This window comes from Silene latifolia, chromosome X (genome assembly GCF_048544455.1).
Source record: "Silene latifolia isolate original U9 population chromosome X, ASM4854445v1, whole genome shotgun sequence".
Taxonomy (NCBI): Eukaryota; Viridiplantae; Streptophyta; class Magnoliopsida; order Caryophyllales; family Caryophyllaceae; genus Silene; species Silene latifolia.
In genome coordinates this window covers 288,557,604-288,583,888 of record NC_133537.1, presented here as the reverse complement: position 1 = coordinate 288,583,888, position 26,285 = coordinate 288,557,604, and the positions used below count along the sequence as shown (strand labels likewise).

Sequence of the window (26,285 nt, the reverse complement as noted above, 5' to 3'; positions counted from 1 at the left end):
GTGCCTTACCAGGACCACTCAAGTATAAAGATGTCACCATCTCGGTTTCCCGAGAAAATGATAATCAAAATACAATGAAGAAACAACATTTAAATAGCATAATGTTTAAGTGAGTAAATATAATCCAAAACCAACTACCAAAATATGGTTTACATGATCTCAAAACAACTGTCTAAAAACTATCAAAACTACAGCGGAAGACTCTATCATCAGATGGCGACACATCCCAGCTATCCCTTGTATCTCGACTCATACCTGCTCAACAACTGCTCACCATCCCAGAATGGATCACCATAGTTTTTAAAACAATTAAACGGGGTCAGTACTAATCACACAATTTACATAACTCAACAAAATAAGACATAACACAGCTCAACCGTCACAGATATACTCCGAACTCCATCACCAACTCCGCAATACTGACTACACACTAAAGTGTGTAGCCCTGCCAGAGTACCCATTGCAACAGGTTACTCCTCGCCGCCAGTGGGGGACCGCAGCCGTTCCCACCTAAGCCCTGCTCATCTCCATCGAGCGATAAATCTAAATCCATTAATGTGCACATCCCTTATGTGGCGGGTTCCACATAAGGCGAATAATGGGCGTGAAGCCACTCCCACAAGTGACTCCACTCAGCCAGGGACGCACCCCGAAGAACACAGACAGATACAATCAATCACAACTACTAATCAGCAAGCAAACCCAACAACCATCACAATACTCGTACGATAATATTGAACAATCACAATTCACAACCAACACATCATGTGACTAATACTGAGTAGGGAACCCCTACCTGAAATGCAATACAATCAAACGATCTCAACAGCTGTTATCTAAACTCCTTTTCTTTGAATCCTCCTCCTAACATATGATCATACAATTACTAACAATCATAAAAGACAACAAAACCCCCAAACCCCCAAATTAGGGTTTAAACAAACTTAATAAAATACTATAAAATTGGTACGTAGATCTTACCCTCGACGCAAGGATCACAAGAATGTAAAGGATGATGAATTCCGACCTCTCAAGCTCCGCGATTTGTCAATAATGCGAAAGATGTGAAGTACGTAGGTTGAAATCTCTTTTGAAGTAATTAGGTTTGATAAAAGTGTTTAGTGTTGATGACGGAAAGCTTTATATACCTATTCGCATTATTAACAAAACCCGACAAAACATTACCCGTAAATCGAGCTACTCGATCGAGCAACTAACGTACTCGATCGAGTGCCGCTTACTCGATCGAGTGCCCAGGCTACTCGATCAAGTACCCTATAGGCAGAACACTGTTTTAAAATTCAAAACACCCTTACTCGACAGAGTAAGGCCCACTCGATAGAGTACCCAGAGGCTCATAAAACTGTAGTATTACAGTGGTCATCTCGGAGCACTACGAAAATTCTTTCAAAGATTGCAAATGTACAACATGAGACTGAATCCACAAAAGTGTGCTTTTGGGGTCACCTCTGGCAAACTATTGGGTCATATCGTTAGCCACCGTGGCATCGAAGTAGACCCATCAAAGGTCAAAGCCATTATGGAAATGCCCCATCCCAAGACCGAGAAAGAAATTCGAGGTTTTCTGGGAAGAGTTCAATACATAAGTCGTTTCATTGCGAAGTTGACGATTTGTGAGCCGATCTTTAAGAAACTGAAGGTCAGAGAACATGTTATGTGGGATGACCAGTGTCAGGCCGCATTCGAAAAAGTAAAGGAAGTACTGTCTTCTCCACCAGTTTTGAGCCCACTAGTAGCCGGGCTGCCATTATCACAATATCTAACTATTACGGATACGGCAATAGGGGCTATGCTAGCCCAAACAGTTGACAAAGAAGAAAGAGTTATTTACTACATCAGTAAAAAGCTTTTGGACTATGAAGTAAAGTACACACCTCTTGAAAAGACGTGTCTGGCCCTAGTCTGGGCAACGAAGAAATTAAGACATTACATGCTCAGCTACAGTGTGAGTGTATACTCAAAAATGGATCTGATCAAGTACTTGTTTAAAAAACCAGTGCTAAATGGAAGAATGTCGAGATGGGTGATACGTGCATATTGTATAGTCTTTTTAGCCTATTTTAGCACGTATTTCCATGCATTTTTGTACTGTTTATATAGTATTATGCCCCGAATTGGCTACTTTGGTTCGTTTTGTCAGTTTTGTAGAAATGAACGCGAAAGTAGTGGAATCGTACCATTTTTCGTCCTTTTTGCATGCATTTTGAGAAGACGGGATTTTCCAGAGTGAGATACTGCATTGGAATGCGTGAAGGCATAATTTACGAGGCAGTCGGGTACGAGTCTAAGCTGATTTGAAGGAAGAAGGCTCGATCGAGTGGTTTTATTACTCGGTCGAGTGGTTTTTATAGCCATGGTTGATCGATCGAGTAGTTATTTACTCGATCAAGAAGTGCTGAAAAGTGAGGTTACTCGATCGAGTAACTATTCTACTCGATCGAGTAGATTTTCTGGAGTTTTGCTCGATCGAGTGGATTTATTCTACTCGATCGAGTGGTTTAGGCTTTCGTGGGCTTTAATTAGCCCGTGAACGTGTTTTAGTTGTTGGACTTAGTTTATTTTCTATTTAAACTTGTGTTAACTAGGTCATTATGAATCTTTTATCTTATCATTCATCAGTTTCAGCTTTGACAGTAAACACATTACGTTGGTTTTTCCCTTTTCTCTATAACTTTGCTTTCGGGATTATTTCGCTCGGATTTTGTCGTTCTTTACGCCGGATTCTCACGATTTTAATATCTTTCTCCTTTCTTAATAATAATCTCGCTTTTGTTTACTTTAATTCTTTGTTTTACTTCATTTAATTTCTGCCCAAATTCGCTTTTATGCAATTTAATTATCGTTTTAATATGTTGAATGCTGGTCATTTATCTGCTGTTAGTTTTGATAGTATAAATAGCGATATGAGTAGCTAAACTTGTTTCATGTTGGGATTAGGGGATCTACGGTAGAAATGCGACGACGTAGTGAATAGGTTAGATGAATTAATTATGAGATTCTGTCACCATAGCGATTTAACTGTATTTTACCGACTTAGTTGAGTGCACGCTTCTGAGTCACCCTTTAATCTGGCTAAATTTAATCCTGGATCAGAATATTGGACTAAATAGGCCTACTACGAACAGTAGACTACCCTGACGAGGACGGAAGTTAAGTTAGTGGAAGTTTAGGGTAGAAAGTGGACCGGAAGGACCTTTTCATATCCGTCTCGCATTATTTTGTCTAAGTTGTTTACAGTTGAGTCATTGGACTACCGTAGTGAACCAAAATCCTGACATGTCCCTTCTCTATTTGATAGTTTAATTCTATTTTCCTGCCTTTACTTATCTCTGCTTCTCTTCCTTTAAGCCTTTTAGTTTAGAAAACCAATTTAAACAAACCCCCATTTGTGACCAAATAGACGGACTTCTACAGATATCTTGCCTCCCTGAGGAGGTCGACCTGACTTCCCTAGCTATATAGTTAGTTTAGTTGGTTTATTTTTGATAGGTATACGACAGACGTATCAAATTTTGGCACCGTTGACGGGGAGGTAATTGCCCTATCTGTCTTTGTTTCGTTTATTTTATCCGTCTCAGGGAATTTTTATTCCTTGAGGCAGTTCTTATTTATTTTCTTTCAGTGTTGTTTATGCCTAGGTCGGACAGGTTTGAGTTAGTTTTAGCTGATTCAGAGCCAGAGAGACTATTCAGGCATAGACTCCGTCTGCAGAGAAAATCACGAAAGGAAGACTTGAGTTCTTTCGAGCCAGAGCTACATCATTTTTTTTCGCAGAAGACCAGTCTTTAAAACAAGATATTCCTATTTCTGCCTATCAACCAGTAAAGATGCCGAACATTGCTAGTCACTCGGAGCCTAAAGCATCGTATATTCCTAAAGGTTTCAATCTCCAGACTGAGGATGGGAATACATTTGACATCCGTCCTTCCTATATCAATCTGGTGGAGAGAAATCTCTATAGAGGTGTGGCAGGTGAAGACCCGAGGAAGTATATGGAGGTCTTTACGGACTACTATTCTACTATCCCCGCCACAAAGGGGGTAACTCAAGACAAGATTAAGGAAGTTCTGTTTCCTTTTTCTTTGACTGATGCAGCCAGGGAGTGGCTGACTGATTTGGACCGTACAGCCGCGGGGGTTACAAACTGGGAGACCCTTGCTCTTGCTTTTTATAAGAGATATTTCCCTCCACAGCGCACCAATCAGCTGAGGGCAAAGATTACGAGTTTCAAGCAGGCACCTGATGAGACTCTCTATGAAGCATGGTCCCGTTTTAAGAAGTTGGTGAGGTCTCTTCCTCACCGTGGTTTTGACCCGTGGTTTCTTTCCAACCAGTTCTACAATGGGTTGTACGATGATCACAGAGCCATACTTGATGCGTCATCTAATAGGAGATTCCAATAGAATACTGACGATGATAAGGGATGGGCCCTTATTGAAGAGATGGCGAACCACAGTGCTGAGTATGGAAACCCGAGGGATGGTATTAGAACAGTTCATGTAGTCGATAAGCAAGTTGTGGCTCAGTTGGAAGCCATGAATGCTAGATTTGACAAGTTGGAGTTACATTCTGCTGGGGAGCCTCAGACGGTCCATATGCTTACTAGAGGGGAGACCGTCACATGTGAGAGGTGTGGTACCAACGACGGCCATACTGTTGTTGGCTGTCTTACAGAGAAGGAACAGGTCCATGCCATTCAACAATATAGGCAAGGAGAGGGTTCCTATTATAACAACCAAGGGGCAGTTCATCCCAACTTGAGGTGGACTAGTCAAAATGTGCTTAATCCTACCCCTCCTCCGCACCAGCATCAGCCGTATGTTCCTCCACATAAGAATCAACAAGGCTTTCAGAAGCCTCCTTCCTTCCCTCCTCCTAATCACGGTGCATCATCTTCCGGAGGGGTGAGTGAAATAGGTGAGCTAAAAACGATGTTGCAATCTTTTACAAAGCAGTGGCAGCTGAGTGATCAACAGAAAGATGTATCCATCAAGGCACTTGAAACTCAAGTTGCTCAGTTAACCGCGAACCAATCTGCAAGGAAACCGGGTCATTTACCGTCACAAGCTGACAAAAATCCACATGAGACGGTAAATTTAATCAATTTGAGAAACGGTCGTTCATATGAGGGACCGAAAATGTTAAAATCAGACCCGAGGAAGGTTATAACTGCTGATGAACAGTGTTCTGGTGAAGAAAAGGAGCTGACGGCTAAGAAAGTACTCGATCGACTAGTTTCTGGAGGTCGATCGAGTAGATTTGCTGAAGAAAGTGCTCGATCGAGTGGAATTTCTACTCGATCGAGTGAACAGGAAAAGGCAACTGCTCGATCGAGTGACTCTGTTGAAAAAACTACTTGATCGAATGGGAATTTTGGTCGATCGAGTAGTATAGATAATGGACAGCCTGATCGAGAGCCTGCTAGTGCTCGATCGAGTGAGAAATCGATTGAAAGACCTCGTTCGAGAGGAAAGAAGCGTCCAAAGATACAGAGCTTGATCCGGCTAACACGTTGGAAGAGAGAAACAGGGGACTCGAGATACCCATCACGGTTCCCTTCCCGGGGCGTCTGCAGAGTACTAAAGCTAATTAACAATTTGGCAAATTTGCCGAAATCCTGAGAAGCTTGCAGGTCACTGTGCCATTCGCTGAACTGCTGACACATGTACCCTCTTACCTTAAATTTATGAAAGAAATTTTATCGCGTAAGAGGCACATTCATGATCATGAGACGGTAGCTTTGACTGAGGTAGGGACGGACCTAGTTAAAAATAAGTTACCTCCCAAACAGTCAGACCCGGGTAGTTTCTCAATTCCGTGTCATATTGGTACCCGTTTGATTGACAACGCGTTATGCGATCTTGGCGCTAGCGTGAGTGTCTTACCGTTGTCTCTGGCTAAGAGACTTGGTTTGACAAAGTTTAATTGCACCAACATGACTGTTCAGATGGCCGACCGTAGCATATCACGGCCACTAGGTATAATAGAAGACATACATGTTAAGATCGGGAGGTTCTTTATTCCCGTTGAATTTGTTATACTTGACATCCCCGAAGATGCGCATACCCCTATTATTTTAGGGAGACCATTTTTATCTACTGCCCGTGCAGTAATAGATGTCGGGGGCAAGACATTGACTTTTCAGGTTGGGGACGAGGAGCTGATATTCCATCAGTCTAAGTTCCGGAGGGCTTCCATGCAAGCTCAGCCTTGCAATGCCCTCTCTTCTATTAACCCTATTATTGACACTCCAAATGAAAATTTGGAGCATTGTGCTGCTATTGTTACCCCTCCGCCTCAAACTGAGAGCAAAAAGGAGGAAAGTTCGTCTGTTTTCCTTGCTGCAGGTACAGATGAAAACAATGAAGGAGCTGTCAAAGGGCATTGTGCAATTAATGTCAGTCAAAGTGGGAGTGACAGTGTTAAAGCCGGTGAGAAAGGAGCAAGGGTGAGAAAAGTTCGCGCATATGTGGATGTGAACTATTCTCCTCCGAATGATTCAAGTTCAAGCTCATGGAAGCTGAAAAGGACGATCAATGTTGCTGAGGTGACGTCCTCCAGTCAGGAGCCCTCCGAGGGGCTACTGAATTGCTTTGGGAAGTGAGCGGGGAAATGCCCGTGTACCATCTTGTATAAACAATTATTAATTTTCCGTTGAATTTCTTTTATTGCTTTTAATTAGGACAATTAGAATTTAGACATTTTTTAGCATAGATTAGAGACTATAGACTGTTACTTTGCGTATTTGGTATTTTGGGATATTTTTGCAAGTGTTTTTATGCAGGTTTGGGGAATTTTACGCAAATTTAAAGGAAGAATGACGAATTCAAGAGCTTACACGAGGAAAAGAGCTCGATCGAGTACTTTTTGTACTCGATCGAGTGGATTCTGTTCGATCGAGTAATGCCATATCAGTCGATCGAATAAAGCAGAAAAGGGGAGTTCTCGATCGAGTAAATTTCTACTCGATCGAGTAGATGAATACAAGAAGGACTCGATCGAGCAGTTCTAAACCACTCGATTGAGTAAAAGTGGAAATCACACAAAGGGAGTTTCTTTAACTTCCCTCTTTTTCATTCCTAATTCATTTATTCCCTAATATTTCGACCCCTTTCCTATTTTGCGATCAAAAACCCCCAAATCCCTCATTTTTCTTGCCCTTTTACCAAATCCGTCACCTACATTGTGTTCATTGCTAATTAATCGACAAAATCCCTCTACTTTCCCCTTGATTCGTGTTGCTTTACTCATTCTATTAAGGGTATTAGGGTTGCGGTTTTTTCGATCAAAAAATTGTTGTTTTTGCTTGTTTCTTGCCGATTAATTGCTATTTGTGGGTTTCTAATTATCAAGTAATTGATCCCTACACATTTTTGCATTTTAATTTCATTTATTTTGCTTACTATGAGGTGAATTGGGATTAGGGTTTCGAAATTGCTTATTTAGTCGAGTGTTTCGACTATAGCCGTCATTGTTTGCCCTTTTTTGTCTTGCTTGATGATCATTTCCAATGCCTCATTGCTTTTAAATGTGTAATTTCGAATTTTACGAGAAATATGCGATACGGGTTCATTACAGTCGAAATTTTCGACTATAAGCTTGGTTTTTGCTGCTGTCATATGCTTAGTCAACTTCATTTGTTGCTTAATTGCTTCTGTTGATGCTTGTTACCCCGCCCCTATCGCTGTTTACATGCTTCAATTCGAATTTTTGAGGAAAGTTGGAAATTTATGTGCTAAAGGTCGAACTTTCCGACTGGTTAGGGGAATTTTCGTGTCGTTACCATGCTGATTTTCATGCTGTTTAGCTTCTATTTTCTTATCAATTCCCCTGCCCTATTTATTCAGGATGGATTCTAGTCCGATGCCTTCGTCGAGCTCTTCTGCCAGTCCGTCTTTGTCTCTGTCTGAGACGGTAGTCCCTGCTGTTACAACCATCTCCGCACCGGCCAGCACTCATGTGTTCTTAGTTTCAGCCGCCGGTACTGTTTTTACGCCAGCTAGCACTGCTGCTAGCTCTGTTTCGGCTGCCACTTCAGTCACAGCCACCACCACTACTAGCACTGCTGCTAGCCTTTCTCCCTCAGTGATGGTCACAACAGCCACAGCCTCTACTTCAGCCATGGTGAGCACACCTGTGGCGGACTCACCAGCAGTTGCAGCTGCTTTTCGGGCGGCCCTAGTTCCTCGCACCGTCACTGGACGGGCTTCTACTTCGGGTTCTAGAGGCCGGGGCCGAGGTCGTGGACGTTCCCGTTCTACGCCAGCTCCTAGCACTTCCACTTCTGCTGCTCCTTCTGACACGGTCACTGTCCGAGGGGACAACTCCCTCGACTCTCACCCTGACTACCCGCAAGTAATTTTCATTAACGGTGTACATCGTAAGAGGTTTTATAACCTCCTTGGCTGTGAGTTTGTACCTTCCCGGTTTTTAGATAAACCGGCACTTGAGAGACTCGGCATCTACGAGTCAGTTTGTGAGCTTTTACGGGGCACGGGGATGGCCGGACTCATTACTATGAGTGGTCGTAACTTTCTGGAGCTGAGTCTTGAGTTCCTCAGCTCCTTCACCTTCTCCTCCGGGGCACACAACGCTGCCCCCACTAGTTCTTCTGTGTCTTTCCGGCTGTTCAACCGGACTTTTTCGATGACTTTGAGGGAGTTTGGTAGCAGACTTGGACTTTCCTCTACGGGCGACGCTACCGCCCCTAGGAGAGTCATTCGTCAGCTTTGGCGGACCTTGTCCCAGACCACCTTTCCCGAGCGAAAGCTCGCACAGGTCCACCTTCCCCCTGCCCGTTACTTTCTTAGATTGATGGGGAGCACCATTTTTGGCCGAAAGGAGCCAAACAACATCAACAACAACGAGCTCTCCATCTTAGGCGGTTACCTGAACATTGACTGCGAGGGTCCTTTTACCCTCAACATTGCCTATCTGACCGCCCAGTACTTCCAGGCCCAGGGGGCGAAGGTCATGGGATCTATTGCCTGTGGTGGAATAGCCACCATTCTTGCCTGTTCCCTTTTCCCCGTCTGGCCTCGTGACTTACAGTACCTCGAGGGATAGAGGTATCTGAGTCTGGATGCCATGCATTCTCAGCATTGGCAGACCACAGACTACCAGACATGGAAGATAGACGGTTCCTTGTCTGTGGACCTACCTTGTGACACTATCCCCCGTCTAGCCCCTTTGCCTACTGTCGCTAGGGGCGACCGACTGCCACCTCTACCTGACTACCGCCTTTCACTCCAACCACCTCCCACTTTACCCACCGCCAAGAAGCGGCGTAGACTTGACACCGGAGAGGGGTCCACACCTTCTGGGAGTGTCCAGCCTTCCATGGCTACTCCCATCCCGACTCCTACTCCTACTCCTACTCCCGCACCCGCCGACCAGACGCAGGCACAGCCGGTCCTACCGGCTAATTTTGTACCTCCACCACCCTTTGAGGCATTCTCGATCATGGACCAAGGGCGTCGTGACGGTTTATTAGTTGAGATTGTAGAGAGACAGGCTCGTATGGAGCGGGACTTAGCTTTGACTTTGTTCCCTCTATACGAGTACCACTTGAGTCGACACCGTCCGATTCCAGAGGGTTGGCCATACCCTTCCTTTTACCAGTACCCAGCTGAGGGGTACCCGGAGCCTACTGAGGAGAAGGAGGAGGACGAGGACCCGGAGGTGACAGTGGAGAGAGCTCGAGCTGAGCAGAGGAGGAGGAGGAGAGAGCAGGAGGTCGACCCGGACTACACAGTGCGGGTGGAGGACGTGCGCGACAGCGACGAGGAGGCTGATGAGTAGCTACTGGTCTACTCACTTCTCCAGTTTTCTGGCTGATTTGGGGAAGTCGTATTTTGTATGTACATCTTACTCTTTTATTTTTGTCTCCTATTTTATTTATTGCTTTTTATTCTCTATTGGTTGTATATTCCCGTTCCCCTGTATATATCTGCTGGTGTATGCTGGAGGACAACGAGGGCGTTGTCCGTTTTGGTTTGGGGAGGGTATTGCATCCTTTTGAGTCTGCATTTGCATTTGTTTTGCATTCACGTTTATTTATTTCAGCTTGCATTGTTTGTTTATTTCATTAAAAAAAATCAAAAAACCAAAAAAAAATTAGAAAATTTCAAAAATCCAAAAATTTTCACGTTTATTTTTGCATATAGGTTGAGTCGGAACGGTAGATTCCCGTGATGAAACTGCACTATAACTTGTCATTTTTACTTGAGCCTTGCACTTCTGTTGATAGTTATTAGCTTTGTTATACGCATAGTCTACGAGTTTCTGTTCAAATATAGCTGACTGTTTAGACTTGACCTGATAAATTGGCAAACTACTCCATAATTTCTGAGTTTTAGAGCCCCTAACTGGTGACATTCATGACCAGTTCATTAGGAATTGAGAGTAGTACTCCTTGCATAGCATGTTCATCGTTTTTGCACTTTTATGACATTCAATTTCTTGTAAAATGCACACATTCGGGTTTGTGGTTGGTGTCACATGCAGGGAGTTGCTTGCAAATTTTCCCTTTTTTCTTATATTTTTCACCCATTTAGCTCCACTTAAGCCAAAACTTGCCTTTTTGACCCATTAGCTACATTCCAAACTAAGCCTGCCTAGTCAAGCTAGTTAGTATGTCTTTTGTGGTATGATTTTTTCCGTCTGCAGTTTGGCCCGTATCTTTTTGTATGGAGTTGGTGTAAATAAAGGAAGGAGAAAAAGAAAGAGAAAAAAAAAAAGAAAAACGTGAAAAACGAGAAAGAAAAGAAAAAAATGGAAAAAATTGTGTTGTTTCACGTGAAAAGAAGAAGAAAAAAAAGAGTTTTATTTATATCATTTGATTTATTTAGACGGTGTTAAAAAGGAAAGTTTGTGACCGTCTAACTCCTCCACTCTTATCCCATATTTTTGAGGAGATTGTGTATGAGTTTACTGAGCGGTGTGCCAAATGAAGGGCACTTGTATTCTATTTTTCAGTCAGTTGAGATTCGGATAGTTTATTATGGTCCTGTCAGGAACTAACTTGACGCTTTTACCTCCACATTACCATAACTTGTTTTGCCTTTTCTCGCCTGAACCTCACTATTCCCATATTATTTGTAAGCCCTCGGCTGTGACGGACATTATTGGTTGGAGTGTGTGCATTAGTACTTGAATTGTCTTTCATTTTTGTTGCATGCATGCTATGTAGGTCGCAGTTAGGTGAGTGACTGTCTTTCCTTCTCTCTTTTACATATAACATTCACCCTTTGCTTCATGAGAGAAGAGTGACCACGAGAGAGTCCGATTTTATTAGTCTTGCAAGGTCGATAGGTTGGCTATATATCTGAACAGCTTATAACTCGTTTGCGTATTGACTGCTTAGCTATAACTGTTAGTTTTTTTTTGCATTAAATTGGTTCAAGTAGACAAGTTAAGCTAGCTCTGAGTTTTCATTTACGTTCCATTAGTTACATTTTAGTTTACTCGAGGACAAGTAAAGGTTCGGTTTGGGGAGATTTGATACGTGCATATTGTATAGTCTTTTTAGCCTATTTTAGCACGTATTTCCATGCATTTTTGTACTGTTTATATAGTATTATGCCCCGAATTGGCTACTTTGGTTCGTTTTGTCCATTTTGTAGAAATGAACGCGAAAGTAGTGGAATCGTACCATTTTTCGTCCTTTTTGCATGCATTTTGAGGAGACGGGATTTTCCAGAGTGAGATAATGCATTGGAATGCGTGAAGGCACGGTTTACGAGGCAGTCGGGTACGAGTCTAAGCTTATTTGAAGGAAGAAGGCTCGATCGAGTGGTTTTATTACTCGATCGAGTGGTTTTTATAGACATGGTTGATCGATCGAGTAGTTATTTACTCGATCAAGAAGTGCTGAAAAGTGAGGTTACTCGATCGAGTAACTATTCTACTCGATCGAGTAGATTTTCTGGAGTTTTGCTCGATCGAGTGGATTTATTCTACTCGATCGAGTGGTTTAGGCTTTCGTGGGCTTTAATTAGCCCGTGAACGTGTTTTAGTTGTTGGACTTAGTTTATTTTCTATTTAAACTTGCGTTAACTAGGTCATTATGAATCTTTTATCGTATCATTCATCAGTTTTAGCTTTGACAGTAAACACATTACGTTGCTTTTTCCCTTTTCTCTGTAACTTTGCTTTCGGGATTATTTCGCTCGGATTTTGTCGTTCTTTACGCCGGATTCTCACGATTGTAATCTCTTTCTCCTTTCTTAATAATAATCTCGCTTTTGTTTACTTTAATTCTTTGTTTTACTTCATTTAATTTCTGCCCTAATTCGCTTTTATGCAATTTAATTATCGTTTTAATATGTTGAATGCTGGTCATTTATCTGCTATTAGTTTTGATAGTATAAATAGCGATATGAGTAGTTAAACTTGTTTCATGTTGGGATTAGGGGATCTACGGTAGAAATGCGACGACGTAGTGAATAGGTTAGATGAATTAATTGTGAGATTCTGTCACCATAGCGATTTAACTGTATTTTACCGACTTAGTTGAGTGCACGCTTCTGAGTCACCCTTTAATCTGGCTAAATTTAATCCTGGATCGGAAGATTGGACTAAATAGGCCTACTATGAACAGTAGACTACCCTGACGAGGACGGAAGTTAAGTTAGTGGAAGTTTAGGGCAAAAAACGGAAGGACCTTTCCATATCTGTCTCGCATTATTTGTCAAGTTGTTTACAGTTGAGTCATTGGACTACCGTAGTGAACCGAAATCCTGACATGTCCCTTCTCTATTTGATAGTTTAATTCTATTTTCCTGCCTTTACTGCTCTTATCTCTGCTTCTCTTCCTTTAAGCCTTTTAGTTTAGAAAACCAATTTAAACAAACCCCCTTTTGTGACCAAATAGACGGAGTTCTACAGATATCTTGCCTCCCTGAGGAGATCGACCTGACTTCCCTAGCTATATAGTTAGGCTAATTAGTTTATTTTTGATAGGTATTGATACATGCCTAATGTATAGTCTTTTTAGCCTATTTTAGCACGTATTTCTATGCATTTCTATACTGTTTTTATGGTATTTTGCCCCGAATTGGCTACTTTGGTGCATTTTGTCCTTTCTGTAGGAATGATCGTGAAAGTAGTGGAACCATACTCCTTTTCGTCCTTTTTGCATGCATTTAGAGGAGACGGGATTGTCCCAGAGTGAGGTACTGCATTTGGAAGCGTCGTGGTACGGATTACGAGGTACCTAGATGCAGACGTGAGCTGAAATGAAGTCTAGTCACTCGATCGAGTGGTTTTCACACCCTCTGTCACTCGATCGAGTGGTTTTCATATGCCCTGATGGTCGATCGAGTAACATTTCACTCGATCACTAAGCTGCACAAGGACCATCTACTCGATCGAGTGACTTCTTGGTCGATCGAGTAACTTTTGCTGGAGAGTTGGTCGATCGAGTGGTTTTAATCCACTCGATCGAGTGGTTTCATCATTATGGGCTTTTAATCAGTCCGTGTGATGTTTTATTTTACAAGCTTTAGTTTCTTTTCTATAAAAAACTATGTTAACTAGGTTAAACATCATCTTTTATCATACTTTTACTCTATCTTTGACAGTAGAAAAACTTTTACTACGTTACTTTTATTCCTCTTCACTGTTACTTTACTTCGGGGTTATTATTGCTCGGATTCAGTTGTTCTCTACGCCGGATTCGCATTGATTGAAATTCCTTCTCATATTTATTAATAATAATCATTTTATTGCTTTAATTTCTCGTTTGTGTTCTTATTTCCTTGCCCTAATTTTTATTATTGCGAGTTTTAGTTTATTTACAATGTTCACTGCTGGAAAATTGTCTGCTGTTAGTTTAATCACTGATATGAGTAGCTAAACTCCCTTCATGTTGGGATTAGGGAATCTGCGGTAGAAAGATGACGATTTAGTAGATGAATCAGACGAATTAATCACGAGACTCTGTCACTATAGCAATTTAACTGTAATTCCCGACCTAGTTGAGTGCACGCTTCTATGTCAACCTTTAATCTGGCTAAAATTAATCTTGGATCGAAAGATTGGACTAAATAGGCCTGCTATAAACAGTAGACTACCCTAATGAGGACGAAAGTTAAGTTAGTGGTATTTTAGGATAGAAAGTGGACCGAAAGGACCTTTTAACATTCATCTCACATTAGTTCGTCTGAATCATTTACAGCTGAGTTATTTGACTACCGTAGTGAACCGAATTCCCGACATGTCCCTCTCTTCTTGATAGTTTAAATCGTATTTTATTGCCTTTACTGCTCTTTATTTTATTTCTCTTTCCTTCAAACCTCGTAGTTTAGAATCAAATTCAACCAACCTCCAATTGTTACCATAGGATTAGAATTAGACAGCTATAATTACATTACCTCCCCGTGGATTCGATACTCACGCCTCTACATTTTAGTTGAGACCGTTAGGTTTTATCTTTGATAGGGTTGCGATAGCCGTGTCAAATTTTGGCGCCGTTGCCGGGGAGGCAATTGTTCAATTTATTAGTTGTTTTATTTTAGTCCTTTTTCAGTTTAAGGAACACCCGTTCCTTAGACTATTCTTATATCCTGTTTGTAGTTCCCTCTAATGCGCAGTCACGGGCGGTGAATTATTGCCTCATAATCCCGAGCTTGAGAAATCTCTGCGCGAGTTGAGGCGATCACAAAGGGTATTACCGACAGAGGAAGAGCTAAGTACTCTGTCAAGCTTTCACGAGAACGAGCTTTTCGAGGAAAATCCGTCTTCATCCCCAGTCTCCAATTCATCAACTGAGACAGTTACTTCTCCGGACTTTCCACAAATGGCCGAAGAAGCAACCATTGCCGATCATTCTCGAACCGACAAACGGTGAGGATCTCTATAAGGGATTTGTACTACCGGGGAGGCAAGAAACTTCGAACCGAAACACTTATATCACTTGATCGAGAGAAATCGATTCGGGGAGCTGCAATCAAGATGCACTCAAGATAAGGAGACCTTTATTGATTACTGCTGCTCCATACCCCCTCCCACTGGCGTGACAGTGGATCAGATAAAAGAAACCATGTTTATCTTCTCACTCCGCGATGCTGCGAGGGAGTGGTATAGGGATTTAGACCGAGCTGCTCACGGTATAACTGACTGGAATTCACTGGCTTTAGCATTCTATAAGAAGTACTTTTCTGCATCGAGGACTATTGCCATTAGAGCTCAGATAACGAGTTTTAAACAAGGGCCTGACGAGAACTTTCACGAGGCATGGGTTCGATTTAAGAAGCTAGTGCGAACCATACCGCACCATGGTTTCGAAAAATGGAGCTTGTGCAATCACTTTTACAATGGACTGTATGATGATCAGAGGGCTATTTTGGATGCTGCAGCCAATGGCCGATTTGCTGAAAACTTGGGAGCAACCAAGGGGTGGAAGATCATAGATGATTTGGCCATCCATAAAGCTGAATATGGGAACTCGGGAGGAAATCAAAGAAGAGCTGCTGAATCTTCTTCTGTAGCTGCACTTGAAGCTCTCACTGCAAGATTTGATAAATATGAGTTGGGAGGAGCTTCCAAAGGAGGGATGTATCAGGTTAATGCTATGACAGACGGTCCTTTTGTCTGTAGAAGATGTGGAGGAGAGGGGCATGTCTCGGATCATTGTCCCAGTCCTTTTGAGCAATGCGCTGCCTTTCAACATTACAGGCAGAACAACACTTATTACGAGCCGAACGTCCATCCCAATTTGAGGTGGAGCAATCGAAATGTGCTCAATCCCATCTGCTCCTCCAACCCGAAGATCGTATATTCCTCCACACAAGAATCAACAGGGCTATCAGAAGCCTCCTTCTTTCAACCCTCCTAATCAAGGTGCATCATCTCCAAGTGGGGTGAGTGAAATGAGTGAGTTAAAGTCTATGATGCAGTCCATTTCAAAGCAATTACAACAGAAGGACGTGTCATTCAAGGCACTTGAGACTCAAGTTGCCCAACTTGTGGCGAATCAATCCTCGAGGAAGCAGGGTCAATTACCGACTCAAAATGAGAAGAATCCACATGAGACGGTAAATCTAATAGAATTGAGAAGCGGTCTTTCTTATGAGGGACCAGAAGTGCAAAAATCAGACCCTAGGGAAGTCAGAATCGATGGTGAACGATTAATGTCGTCGATAAAAAAGGGCTCACGACAAAGGAACTACTCGATCGACTGAAAACTGGCCATCGATCGAGTGGAAATGGTGAAGAAACAGGTCGATCGAGCGGTTTTCCTGCTCGATCGAGTGAACAGGTTAGTGCAGTTGGTCGATCGAGTGGAAATGTTACTCGATCGACTGACAATGATGAAGAAACAGCTCGAGCGAGTGAGGAACTTGGTCGATCGAGTAGTATTGATGACGGGAAGCTTATTCGAGAGCCTGCTAGTGCTCGTTTAAGCGAGAAATCACCGGAAAGACCTCGTTCGAGAGGTAAGAAGCGTCCAAAGGATACTGAACTTGCACCGGAAGATACATTGGAAGCGAGAAACAAGGGACTCGAGATACCAATCACGGTTCCCTTCCCGAGGCGGCTGCAGAATACCAAAGTTAATCAACAGTTTGGCAAATTTGTCGAACTTTTGAAGAGCTTGGAAGTCACCGTGCCGTTCACTGAATTGCTGACTAAGGTACCCTCTTATTTAAAGTTTATGAAGGAAATTTTAGCATGTGAGAGGACTATTAATGACAGTGAGACCGTAGCTTTGACTGAGGTGGGGTCAGCCCTATTTCAAAATAAGTTACCCCCTAAGCAATCAAACCCGGGTAGTTTTTCAATTCCGTGTCATATCGGTATGCAATTGATTGATAATGCGCTATGCGATTTAGGCGCTAGCGTAAGTGTCTTACCTTTGTCTCTGGCTAAGAGACTTGGTTTGACAAAACTGAGTTGCACCAACATGACTGTCCAGATGGCCGACCGTAGTTTATCACGGCCATTAGGTATAGTAGAAGACGTACCCTGTTCAGATCGGGGAAGTTCTTTATTCCCGTTGATTTTTTTGTCTTAGACATCCCCGAAGATGCACACACCCCTATTATTTTAGGGAGACCATTTTTGTCCACTGCCCGTGCAGTAATAGACGTCAGGGGAAAGACTTTGACCTTTCAGGTGGGGGGTGAGGAGCTGATTTTTCATCAGTCCAAGTTCCGGAGAGCTCCTATGCAAGCCCAGCCTTGCAATGCTCTCTCTTCTATTGTTCCTATTATTGACACTCCAAATGAAAGTTTGGAGAATTGTGCCGCTATTGTTGACCCTCCGCCTCAGATTGAGAGCAAAAAGGAGGAAAGTTCGTCTGTTTTCATTACTGCAGGTACAGATGAAACAAGGATGGGGCTGTCAAGGGACATGGTGCAACCATTATCAATCAAATTGGAAAAAAGGATGCCAAAGACGGTGATAGAGGAAAAAGGACGAGGAACGCTGACGCCTACGTGGATGCGAGCTACTCTCTTCCTCCCGTTTCAAGTGATAATTCATGCTCATGGAAGATGAAGAGGACAGTCAACGTTTCTGAGGTGACGTCCTCCAGTCAGAAGCCCACGAAGGGGCTACTGAAATTTGATGGGAATTAAACGGGGAAATGCCCCGTGTAACACATTGTAATAGATAATTTTATTTGAATTTCTTTTGAATTTGTTTTATTGCGTTTTAATTAGGACAATTAGTTTAGACAATTTTTAGCATAGACGTAAGACTATAGACTGTGCTTTTGCGTATTTGGTATTTTGGGAATTTTTTGGATGTGTTCTTATGTAGGTTTGGGGAAGTCTTACGCATTCCGAGGAAGAAAAGACGAAAATTCAAGAGTCTACAAGAGGAAAGTCCTCGATCGAGTACTTTTTGTACTCGATCGAGTGAAAATTTGGTCGATTGAGCTATTTTTCCAGTCGATCGAGTAAAGCCAAAAGAGGGAATGGTCGATCGAGTAACCTTTTACTCGATAAGCAGCTAGAGGATCAACAGTGCTCGATCGAGCGGTTTCAAAACCACTCGATCGAGTGGAATTGAACAGGACAAGGGAGTTTTTCTAACTTAAACTCCTTAATTCCTTTTCTAATTCATTTTCCCCAATTTTTCGACTAACACCTCCTTATGTGCGATTGATTTCTCTCCCAAATCCCCATTTTCTTGCCCAGATCACCAAATCCGTCACCTACATTTCATTGCTTGCATTTTAATCTTCAAAAGCCCCTTAATTTTACCCCTATTTGTTTCCATTTTCGCGGTTTTAAAAAGGGATTTAGGGTTTGCGGTTTTTCGACTGAAAAATCGTTTATTTTTGCTTGATTCTTGAGGATTATTTGCATTTGTAGGTCATCTATCATCAAGTAAGTGTTTCTTCCCTCCTCTTGCATTTTAATTTCAACTTTTTCGAATTTTATGAGGTAGGAGTAAATTAGGGTTTCGAAATCTATGTTCAGTCGAATTTTTTCGACTTAATTGCTTTTGTATGCCCTTAATTAGCTGCTTGATGATCTTATCCCAATTCCTTGCTGTTGTTGCTCGCTTAATTCGAAATTTGCGCGAGATTTCCGCGATTAGGGCTCCTAAGTTGAATTTTTCGACTGTCAGACGGTTTCTATGCTGCCTTGTTTTGTTTAAACTTAGTTCTTTCTTACTTGCTGTTGTTGTTAACTGTTTTTTCCGTCCCCTATCGCCCTTGCTTTGAATTATTGGGAAATCTTGTACTGTGAGTCGAAATTCTCGACTGCTAGGAGTCTTACATGCTGTCATATGCAGTTCTCATGCTATCTTTAGTCTTCGTTAGCAGTCATTACATTGTCAATTTATCATCACTCACGTACTGTATTTCGAATTTGTTGAGGATTGTTGGGAATGCTATGCTGTAGAGTCGAATTTTTAGACTTTTTAGGGGACTTCCATGCTGTCACATGCTGGTTAACGCGTTGTTTTAGCCACGGTTAGCAGCCATTGTTTCTCTTATCATGTCCCTTGCTTTGATTACAGGATGGATACTAGTTCCTTGTCGTCCACCAGTACTTCCTCCAGCCTGTCTTTGAGCAAGTCCGTGGCCCCTGCTGTCGCCACTACCTCTGCCCTAGTCACCACTGCAGCTCCTATTTTCCTTGTTTCAGCTGCAGGGACAGTTTACGCTCCAGCTAGCTCAGCTGGGAGCTTAGTTCAGGCTACTCCAGCCACCACTTCTGCCACCACTTCTACACCTGTGGCACACTCACTAGCAGCCTCAGCTGCCTTCAGAGCCGCTTTGGTTCCTTACACGGTCCGAGAGAGTGCTGCTGCCTTGCGTTCCAGAGACGGAGGCCGGGGTCGTAGACTGGTCAGAGCTACACCAGCTCCAGTCACTTCTGCTTCCGCACCTAGCCCTTCCGCAGCTTCTGCTTCTACTTCTACTTCAGCGTCAACTGCTGCCCCGTCCACTTCTGAGACAGTTACAGTCCGAGGGGACACTTCCCTCGACTCTCACCCGGACTACCCGCAGGTATTATTCGTCAATGCTTTACATCGCGATAAATTTTATAACCTACTGAAGTGTGAGCACATGCCTTCCCGTTTTTTAGACAAAGTGGCATTAGAAAAACTTGGCATTTACGAGTCAATGTGTGATTTATTACGGGTCACGGGGATGCCTGGCCTCATTACCATGAGGGGCCACACCTTCTTAGAGCTGAGTCTCGAGTTTCTCAGCTCGTTCACCTTCTCCCCAGACGCACATAAGACCGACCCCGACAGTCGTTCAGTCTCCTTCCGGTTATTTAACCGGACCTTTCAGATGCCTCTGGCAGAGTTTGGTAGGTCGCTAGACCTTACCTCCTCGGGTGTGACGTCAGATTCGAGGAAGGTTTACAAACAGATTTGGCGGTGCTTGGCCCAGACCCGTTTTCAGGAGCGAAAGCTCCACCAGGTCCACCATCCCCCCGTCCGTTGTTTTCTCAGACTCATGGGGAGCTCTATTTTCGACCGAAAGGAGCCGAATAACATCACGAACCGCGAGCTCTCCATCCTGAGCGGTTACCTGAATGTCGACTGTGAGGGTCCTTTTACCTTCAACATTGCCTACCTCACCGCCCAGTACCTCCACGACCGGGGAAGAAGGAGACGGAACCATTGCCTGCGGTGGCATAGCCACCATTCTTGCCCATCGCCTTTTCCCCAATCGGCCACGTGACCTACGGACCTCACGGGAGAGAGGTTACGAGTCCGGATGCCATGCTCTCTCGGCATTGGGCGACCCCACCACAAGACTTGGAAGATTGACGGCTGCTTATCTGTCGACTTACCCTGCGACAGTCTCCCCCGTCTTGAGCCCTTACCTACAGTGGTAAAGGGCCACCGTCTGCATGCCTTACCTCTACTTTACCTTCCACTCCAGCCTCGACCACCTACTGATGCACCAGCCGCTAAAAAGCGGCGAGTTGAGACTGGAGAGGGGTCTACACCTGCAGGGAGTACCCAGCCTTCCACGGCTACTCCCGATCCGATCCCTACTCCCACTGTTACTCCTACTCCTACTCCTGCCCCACCTCCCACTGACCAGACCCAGACTCAGACTCAGACTGAGCCGGTCTTTTCGGCTACTTTTAGCCTCCCTCCTCCCTTTGTAGCGCCCGCGGTCCAGGACCAAGGGGCGCAGTTTACGGTCTATTGATTGAGCTTGCAGAGCGTCAGGCTCGTATGGAGAGGGACTTAGCTTTGACACTGCACCCTCTGTACGAGTACCACTTGCGGAGACACAGACCGATCCCCGAGGGTTGGCCACACCCTTCCTTCTTCTGGTTCCCAGCTGAGGGGTACCCGGTGTCAGAGGACGAGGAGGAGAGCGAGGACCCAGAGGTGGCGGTGGAGAGAGCTCGCGCTGAGGAGCGGGAGAGGAGAGAGTAGGAGAGAGACCCGTTGTACCGGGGGGAGGGAGATGGAGATGGCGACGACGACGATGAGTAGCTACTGGTCTACTCACTTCCCCAGTTTCCTGGCTGGTTTGGGGAAGTTCATTTTTTTGTATGTACCTCTTACTCTTTTTCTTTTGTCTCCTTTATTTTTATTTTTGTTGGTTGTATATTCCCGTTCCCCATATTTCTGCTGGTGAATGCTGGAGGACAACGAGGGCGTTGTCCGTTTTGGTTTGGGGAGGGTATTGCATCCTTTTGAGTCTGCATTTGCATTTGTCTTGCATTCACGTTTAATTTTTCAGCTTGCATTGTTGTTTATTTTCAATAAAAAATCCAAAAATCCAAAAAATTAGAAAAATGTCAAAAATTCAAAAATAATTTCACGTTTACTTTTGCATATAGGTTGAGTCGGAACGGTAGATTTCCATGATGAAATTGCACTATAACTTGTCAATTTACTTGAGCCTTGCACCTTATTGATAGTTTTTTAGCTTTGTCATACGCATAATTTACGAATTTCTGTTCAAATATAAGCTGACTGTTTAGACTTGACCTATAAATTGGCAAACTACTTAAAAATTCTGAGTTTTTAGAGCCATAACTGGTGCCATTCATGACCAGTTCATTAGGAATTTTGAGAGTAGTACTCCTTGCATAGCATGTTCATCTCATTTGCACATTTATGACATCCAATTTCTTGTCAATGCACATATTCGGGTTTGTGGTTGGTGTCACATGCAGGGAGGTGTTTGCAAATTCCCCTTTCTTTATATCTTTCACCCATTTAGCTCCACATTAGCCAAACCTTGCCTTTTTGACCCATTAGCTACATTCCAAACTAAGCCTGCCTAGTCAAGCTAGTTAGTATGTTCTTTTGTGGTATGTTTTCCATTGCAGTTTGGTCCGTAATTCTTGTTTGGAGTTGGTGTTTGTATTAAGGAAGGAGGAAAGAAAAAAGTATTGAAAAAGAAAAAAAAAAGTAAAGAAAAGAAGAGAAAAAGCGTGAGAAATCAAAAAAAAAAAGAAAAAAAAATTGATTGAAAAAAATGAAAAAGAGAAGGCTGGAACGTAAGAAAGAGAAAAAAGAAAAAAAAAGAGATTGTGAAAATGAAAAAAAGAGTTGAGAAGATGTTCGAAGACGTACAATCGAAAAGGGTTGTTTTTTTCAGTTAGTCTTCAGATGGTGTCTAAAAAAAGGAAAGTTTGTCACCGTCTGACTCCTCCGTTCTATCCCATATTTTTTTGAGGAGTTTGTGCTTTGAGTCTAGTGAGTTTTGTGCCAAATAAAGGGCACTTGTACTTAGTTTTTCAGTCAGTTGAGATCCAGATGGTTTCACTATGGTCCTGTTAGGAACTAGCTTGACGCTTTTACCTCCACATTTCCATAACTTGTTTTGCCTTTTCTCACCTGAACCTCACTATTCCCATATTATTTGCAAACCCTCGGCTGTGACGGACATTATCGGTTGGAATTTGTGCATTAGTACTTGAATTGTCTTTCATTTTTGTTGCATGCATGCTATGTAGGTCGCAGTTAGGTGAGTGACTTTTTTTTCTTCTCTCTTTTACATATAACATTCGCCCTTTGCTTCATGAGAGAAGAGTGACCACGAGAGAGTCCAGTTTTGTTGGTCTTGCAAGGTCGATAAGTCAGCTTTATTTCTGAACAGCTAATAATTCGTTTGCGTTTTGACTGCTTGGCTTTAACTGTTGATTTTTGTTGCATTAAATTGGTTCAAGTAGACAAGTTAAGCTAGCTCTGAGTTATCATTTCCGTTCCATTAGTTTAGTTTTGAGTTTACTCGAGGGCGAGTAAAGGTTTGTTTGGGGAGATTTGATACGTGCCTAATGTATAGTCTTTTTAGCCTATTTTAGCACGTATTTCTATGCATTTCTATACTGTTTTTATGGTATTTTGCCCCGAATTGGCTACTTTGGTGCATTTTGTCCATTCTGTAGGAATGATCGCGAAAGTAGTGGAACCATACTCCTTTTCGTCCTTTTTGCATGCATTTAGAGGAGACGGATTGTCCCAGGAGTGAGGTCTTGCATTTGGAAGCGTCGTGGCACGGTTACGAGGTACCTAGACGCAGGCGTGAGTGAAATGAAGTCTAGTCACTCGATCGAGTGGTTTTCACACCCTCTGTCACTCGATCGAGTGGTTTTCATATGCCCTGATGGTCGATCGAGTAACATTTCACTCGATCACTAAGCTGCACAAGGACCATCTACTCGATCGAGTGACTTCTTGGTCGATCGAGTAACTTTTGCTGGAGAGTTGGTCGATCGAGTGGTTTTAATCCACTCGATCGAGTGGTTTCGTCATTATGGGCTTTTAATCAGTCTGCGTGATGTTTTATTTCGCAAGCTTTAGTTTTTTTTCTATAAAAACCTATGTTAACTAGGTTAAACATCATCTTTTATCATACTTTTACTCTATCTTTGACAGTAGAAAAACTTTTACTACGTTACTTTTATTCCTCTTCACTGTTACTTTACTTCGGGGTTATTATTGCTCGGATTCAGTTGTTCTCTACGCCGGATTCGCATTGATTGTAATTCCTTCTCATCTTTATTAATAATAATCATTTTGTTGCTTTAATTTCTCGTTTGTGTTCTTATTTCCTTGCCCTAATTTTTATTATTGCGAGTTTTAGTTTATTTACAATGTTCACTGCTGGAAAATTGTCTGCTGTTAGTTTAATCACTGATATGAGTAGCTAAACTCCCTTCATGTTGGGATTAGGGAATCTGCGGTAGAAATATGACGATTTAGTAGATGAATCGAATTAATCACGAGACTCTGTCACTATAGCAATTTAACTGTAATTCCCGACCTAGTTGAGTGCACGCTTCTATGTCAACCTTTAATCTGGCTAAAATTAATCCTGGATCGAAAGATTGGACTAAATAGGCCTGCTATAAACAGTAGACTACCCTAATGAGGACGAAAGTTAAGTTAGTGGTATTTTAGGATAGAAAGTGGACCGAAAGGACCTTTTAACATCCATCTCACATTAGTTCGTCCGAATCATTTACAGCTGAGTTATTTGACTACCGTAGTGAACCGAATTCCCGACATGTCCCTCTCTTCTTGATAGTTTAAATCGTATTTTATTGCCTTTACTGCTCTTTATTTTATTTCTCTTTCCTTCAAACCTCGTAGTTTAGAATCAAATTCAACCAACCTCCAATTGTTACCATAGGATTAGAATTAGACAGCTATAATTACATTACCTCCCTGTGGATTCGATACTCGACTGCCTCTGCTACATTTTAGTTGAGACCGTTAGGTTTTATCTTTGATAGGGTTGCGATAGCCGTGTCAGGTATACGACTGACGTATCAATGGGACCTCATGTTATCAGAGTTCGATCTCAAATATGTACCTTTGAAGGTGATCAAGGGAAGGGCGGTTGCTAATTTCCTCGCCCACAACCCAATCGAAGAAATAGAAGTCATTGACACTTGGTCATTTCCCGACGAAAACGTGGTACACGTCGAGAATGACATATGGGATTTGTATTTCGATGGAGCATCGAACTATATGGGATATGGAGTAAGTATACTCCTTATCTCACCAACAAATGAACACGTGCTCGTGTCCATCAAGCTGGATTTCAATGTCACAAACAACGCCGCTTAATATGAAGCGTGTTTTCTTGGTTTACGCAGTGCTCTAGGCGTGGGTGTGAAGAAGTTGCTAGTTCATGGAGATTCGTCCCTTGTGATCAATCAAGTGGGTGGGTCATGGAAAATTATGAGCCAAAGTTTAGCCCCGTATTAAACCAGAATCGAAGAATTAGAAAAATACTTCGAAGACATTTGAAATGTTCACCTCCCGAGAGAGGAAAACCAATTTGCAGATGCATTGTCCAAGTTAGCTGCTTTGATCAACATTCCTGACCACATAGAAAGTATGCCAATATGTGTCGAACGAAGATCGTCACCTGCCTATGTGAATGTAATCAATGATACCGAGGAAGGTGAAACTGAACCCTGGTACACAGCCATTTTGAAATTCAAGGAAACAGGAGAGTATCCTCCCGACCTGGACACGCGTGGAAAACGTGCCCTACGAATGTTATCCGCCCAGTTCATTAAGACCGATGACGGGCAGTTGTACAAGAAGACGGCTCAAGGTGTTTTGTTGCGATGTATTGATAAACCGACAACTGAAAAGGTTATGGAAGAAGTCCATGACGGTTAGGATGGGCCACACATGAATGCCCATATGTTAGTTCGTAAGAGCATAAGACTTGGTTATTATTGGACAACGATGGAAACAGATTGTTGCAAATATGTCAGGCACTATCACAATTGTCAGATATTCGCAAATGTACAGCATGTGGCACCTTCTATGTTATACACCATGACGTCTGATACCGTCGTAGAGTACTAAAGATAAATTTATAAATCCAAACTACTACTATAGCTAGTGGCAGTCAGGGTCGAACCACGGAGAGGCGATGCAATTAATAGTTGTCTAAGTTTAGTCTAAAGTAACAAATGAGTGGGGGTTTGTTTTGAATAATTCTATAACTAAAGGCAATCAAATTAAAACTAAACTAAGGTAAATAAATGAGTAATTAAAGAAATAAGATGAAATCAAATATTAAAAGGATGCTAAGATGATCGGTTCACTGTAGTTTCGACGGGGGCAACTCTAGGTAAACTGTCTTAAGCATGTTAGATGGGAAAATAAAAAGTCCTCTCGGTCCAATTTAACAGGTAGCAACCTTTCGGCCTAAGCTACGGGTCCCTAATCTCACTAATACTAACTTTCGTTCTTGATTAATGAAACTCGAAATCTAAATTAACTTATCTCTCGATCTTATTAATTTAGTCGTCTTAATTAAGTAGTCTATTTCCCTCCCCTATCTTTCGATCTTATCGGGTCGGTCAATTCTTAAGCATTCAACTAGTCACGTGCACTCGATTCGTCAAACATAGCAATTAAATTAATTAAGTCGAAACAAATCTAACACGCCCTGGTCGATCGACCATGTATGGCAGTCGACCGACCGGAGCCTGACAGCAGGTCACCTACGTTGATACCGTCTAACCTATAGATCCCCTACATCTTAGCACGAAGGATTTAGCTACTCATGATGGTGATAATAACAGTAATAAAATTAACTAATAAAGCAAACGAATTCATACTTAAATCAACTAAATAAATAACTATCATGAAACGATAATTTGGCTTTGGGAAATCCAAACTAGCAATTCTAATTACGGAGGAATTAAAGCAATAAACTGAACAAAGGAACAGAAGAATACCATAAGAAGAATTGAACAGGAAAGACCAAAACCAAATGCGGAAAGTAAACTTTATTGACGGAGAATTAAACTAACCTAATAAAAATTCAATCTTTGCGTGAT

At 42.5% G+C, this 26,285-nt stretch overlaps 1 protein-coding gene across 1 annotated transcript; it reads left to right on the top strand.

Annotated features, from left to right (window-relative positions):
- Nucleotides 1-1,429: 1,429 nt before the first annotated feature.
- Nucleotides 1,430-25,110, top strand: LOC141620268 (uncharacterized). The gene is made up of 5 exons (XM_074437185.1): nucleotides 1,430-1,998; nucleotides 19,000-19,441; nucleotides 24,298-24,459; nucleotides 24,576-24,639; nucleotides 24,767-25,110. Exons 1-5 carry the CDS (start codon nucleotides 1,430-1,432, stop codon nucleotides 25,108-25,110), a joined length of 1,581 nt encoding a protein of 526 aa, XP_074293286.1.
- The last annotated feature ends 1,175 nt before the right edge of the window (nucleotides 25,111-26,285 follow it).

Excerpts from the sequence above, each read along its gene's own strand:
- LOC141620268 (XM_074437185.1), top strand. The coding sequence starts at position 1,430 with ATGAGACTGAATCCACAAAAGTGTGCTTTTGGGGTCACCTCTGGCAAA. Across the intron at positions 19,442-24,297 it reads CCCCGTCCACTTCTGAGACA|GTGATCAAGGGAAGGGCGGT; the intron begins GTTACAGTCCGA and ends GTACCTTTGAAG. Across the intron at positions 24,640-24,766 it reads CGTCCCTTGTGATCAATCAA|ATGCATTGTCCAAGTTAGCT; the intron begins GTGGGTGGGTCA and ends ACCAATTTGCAG.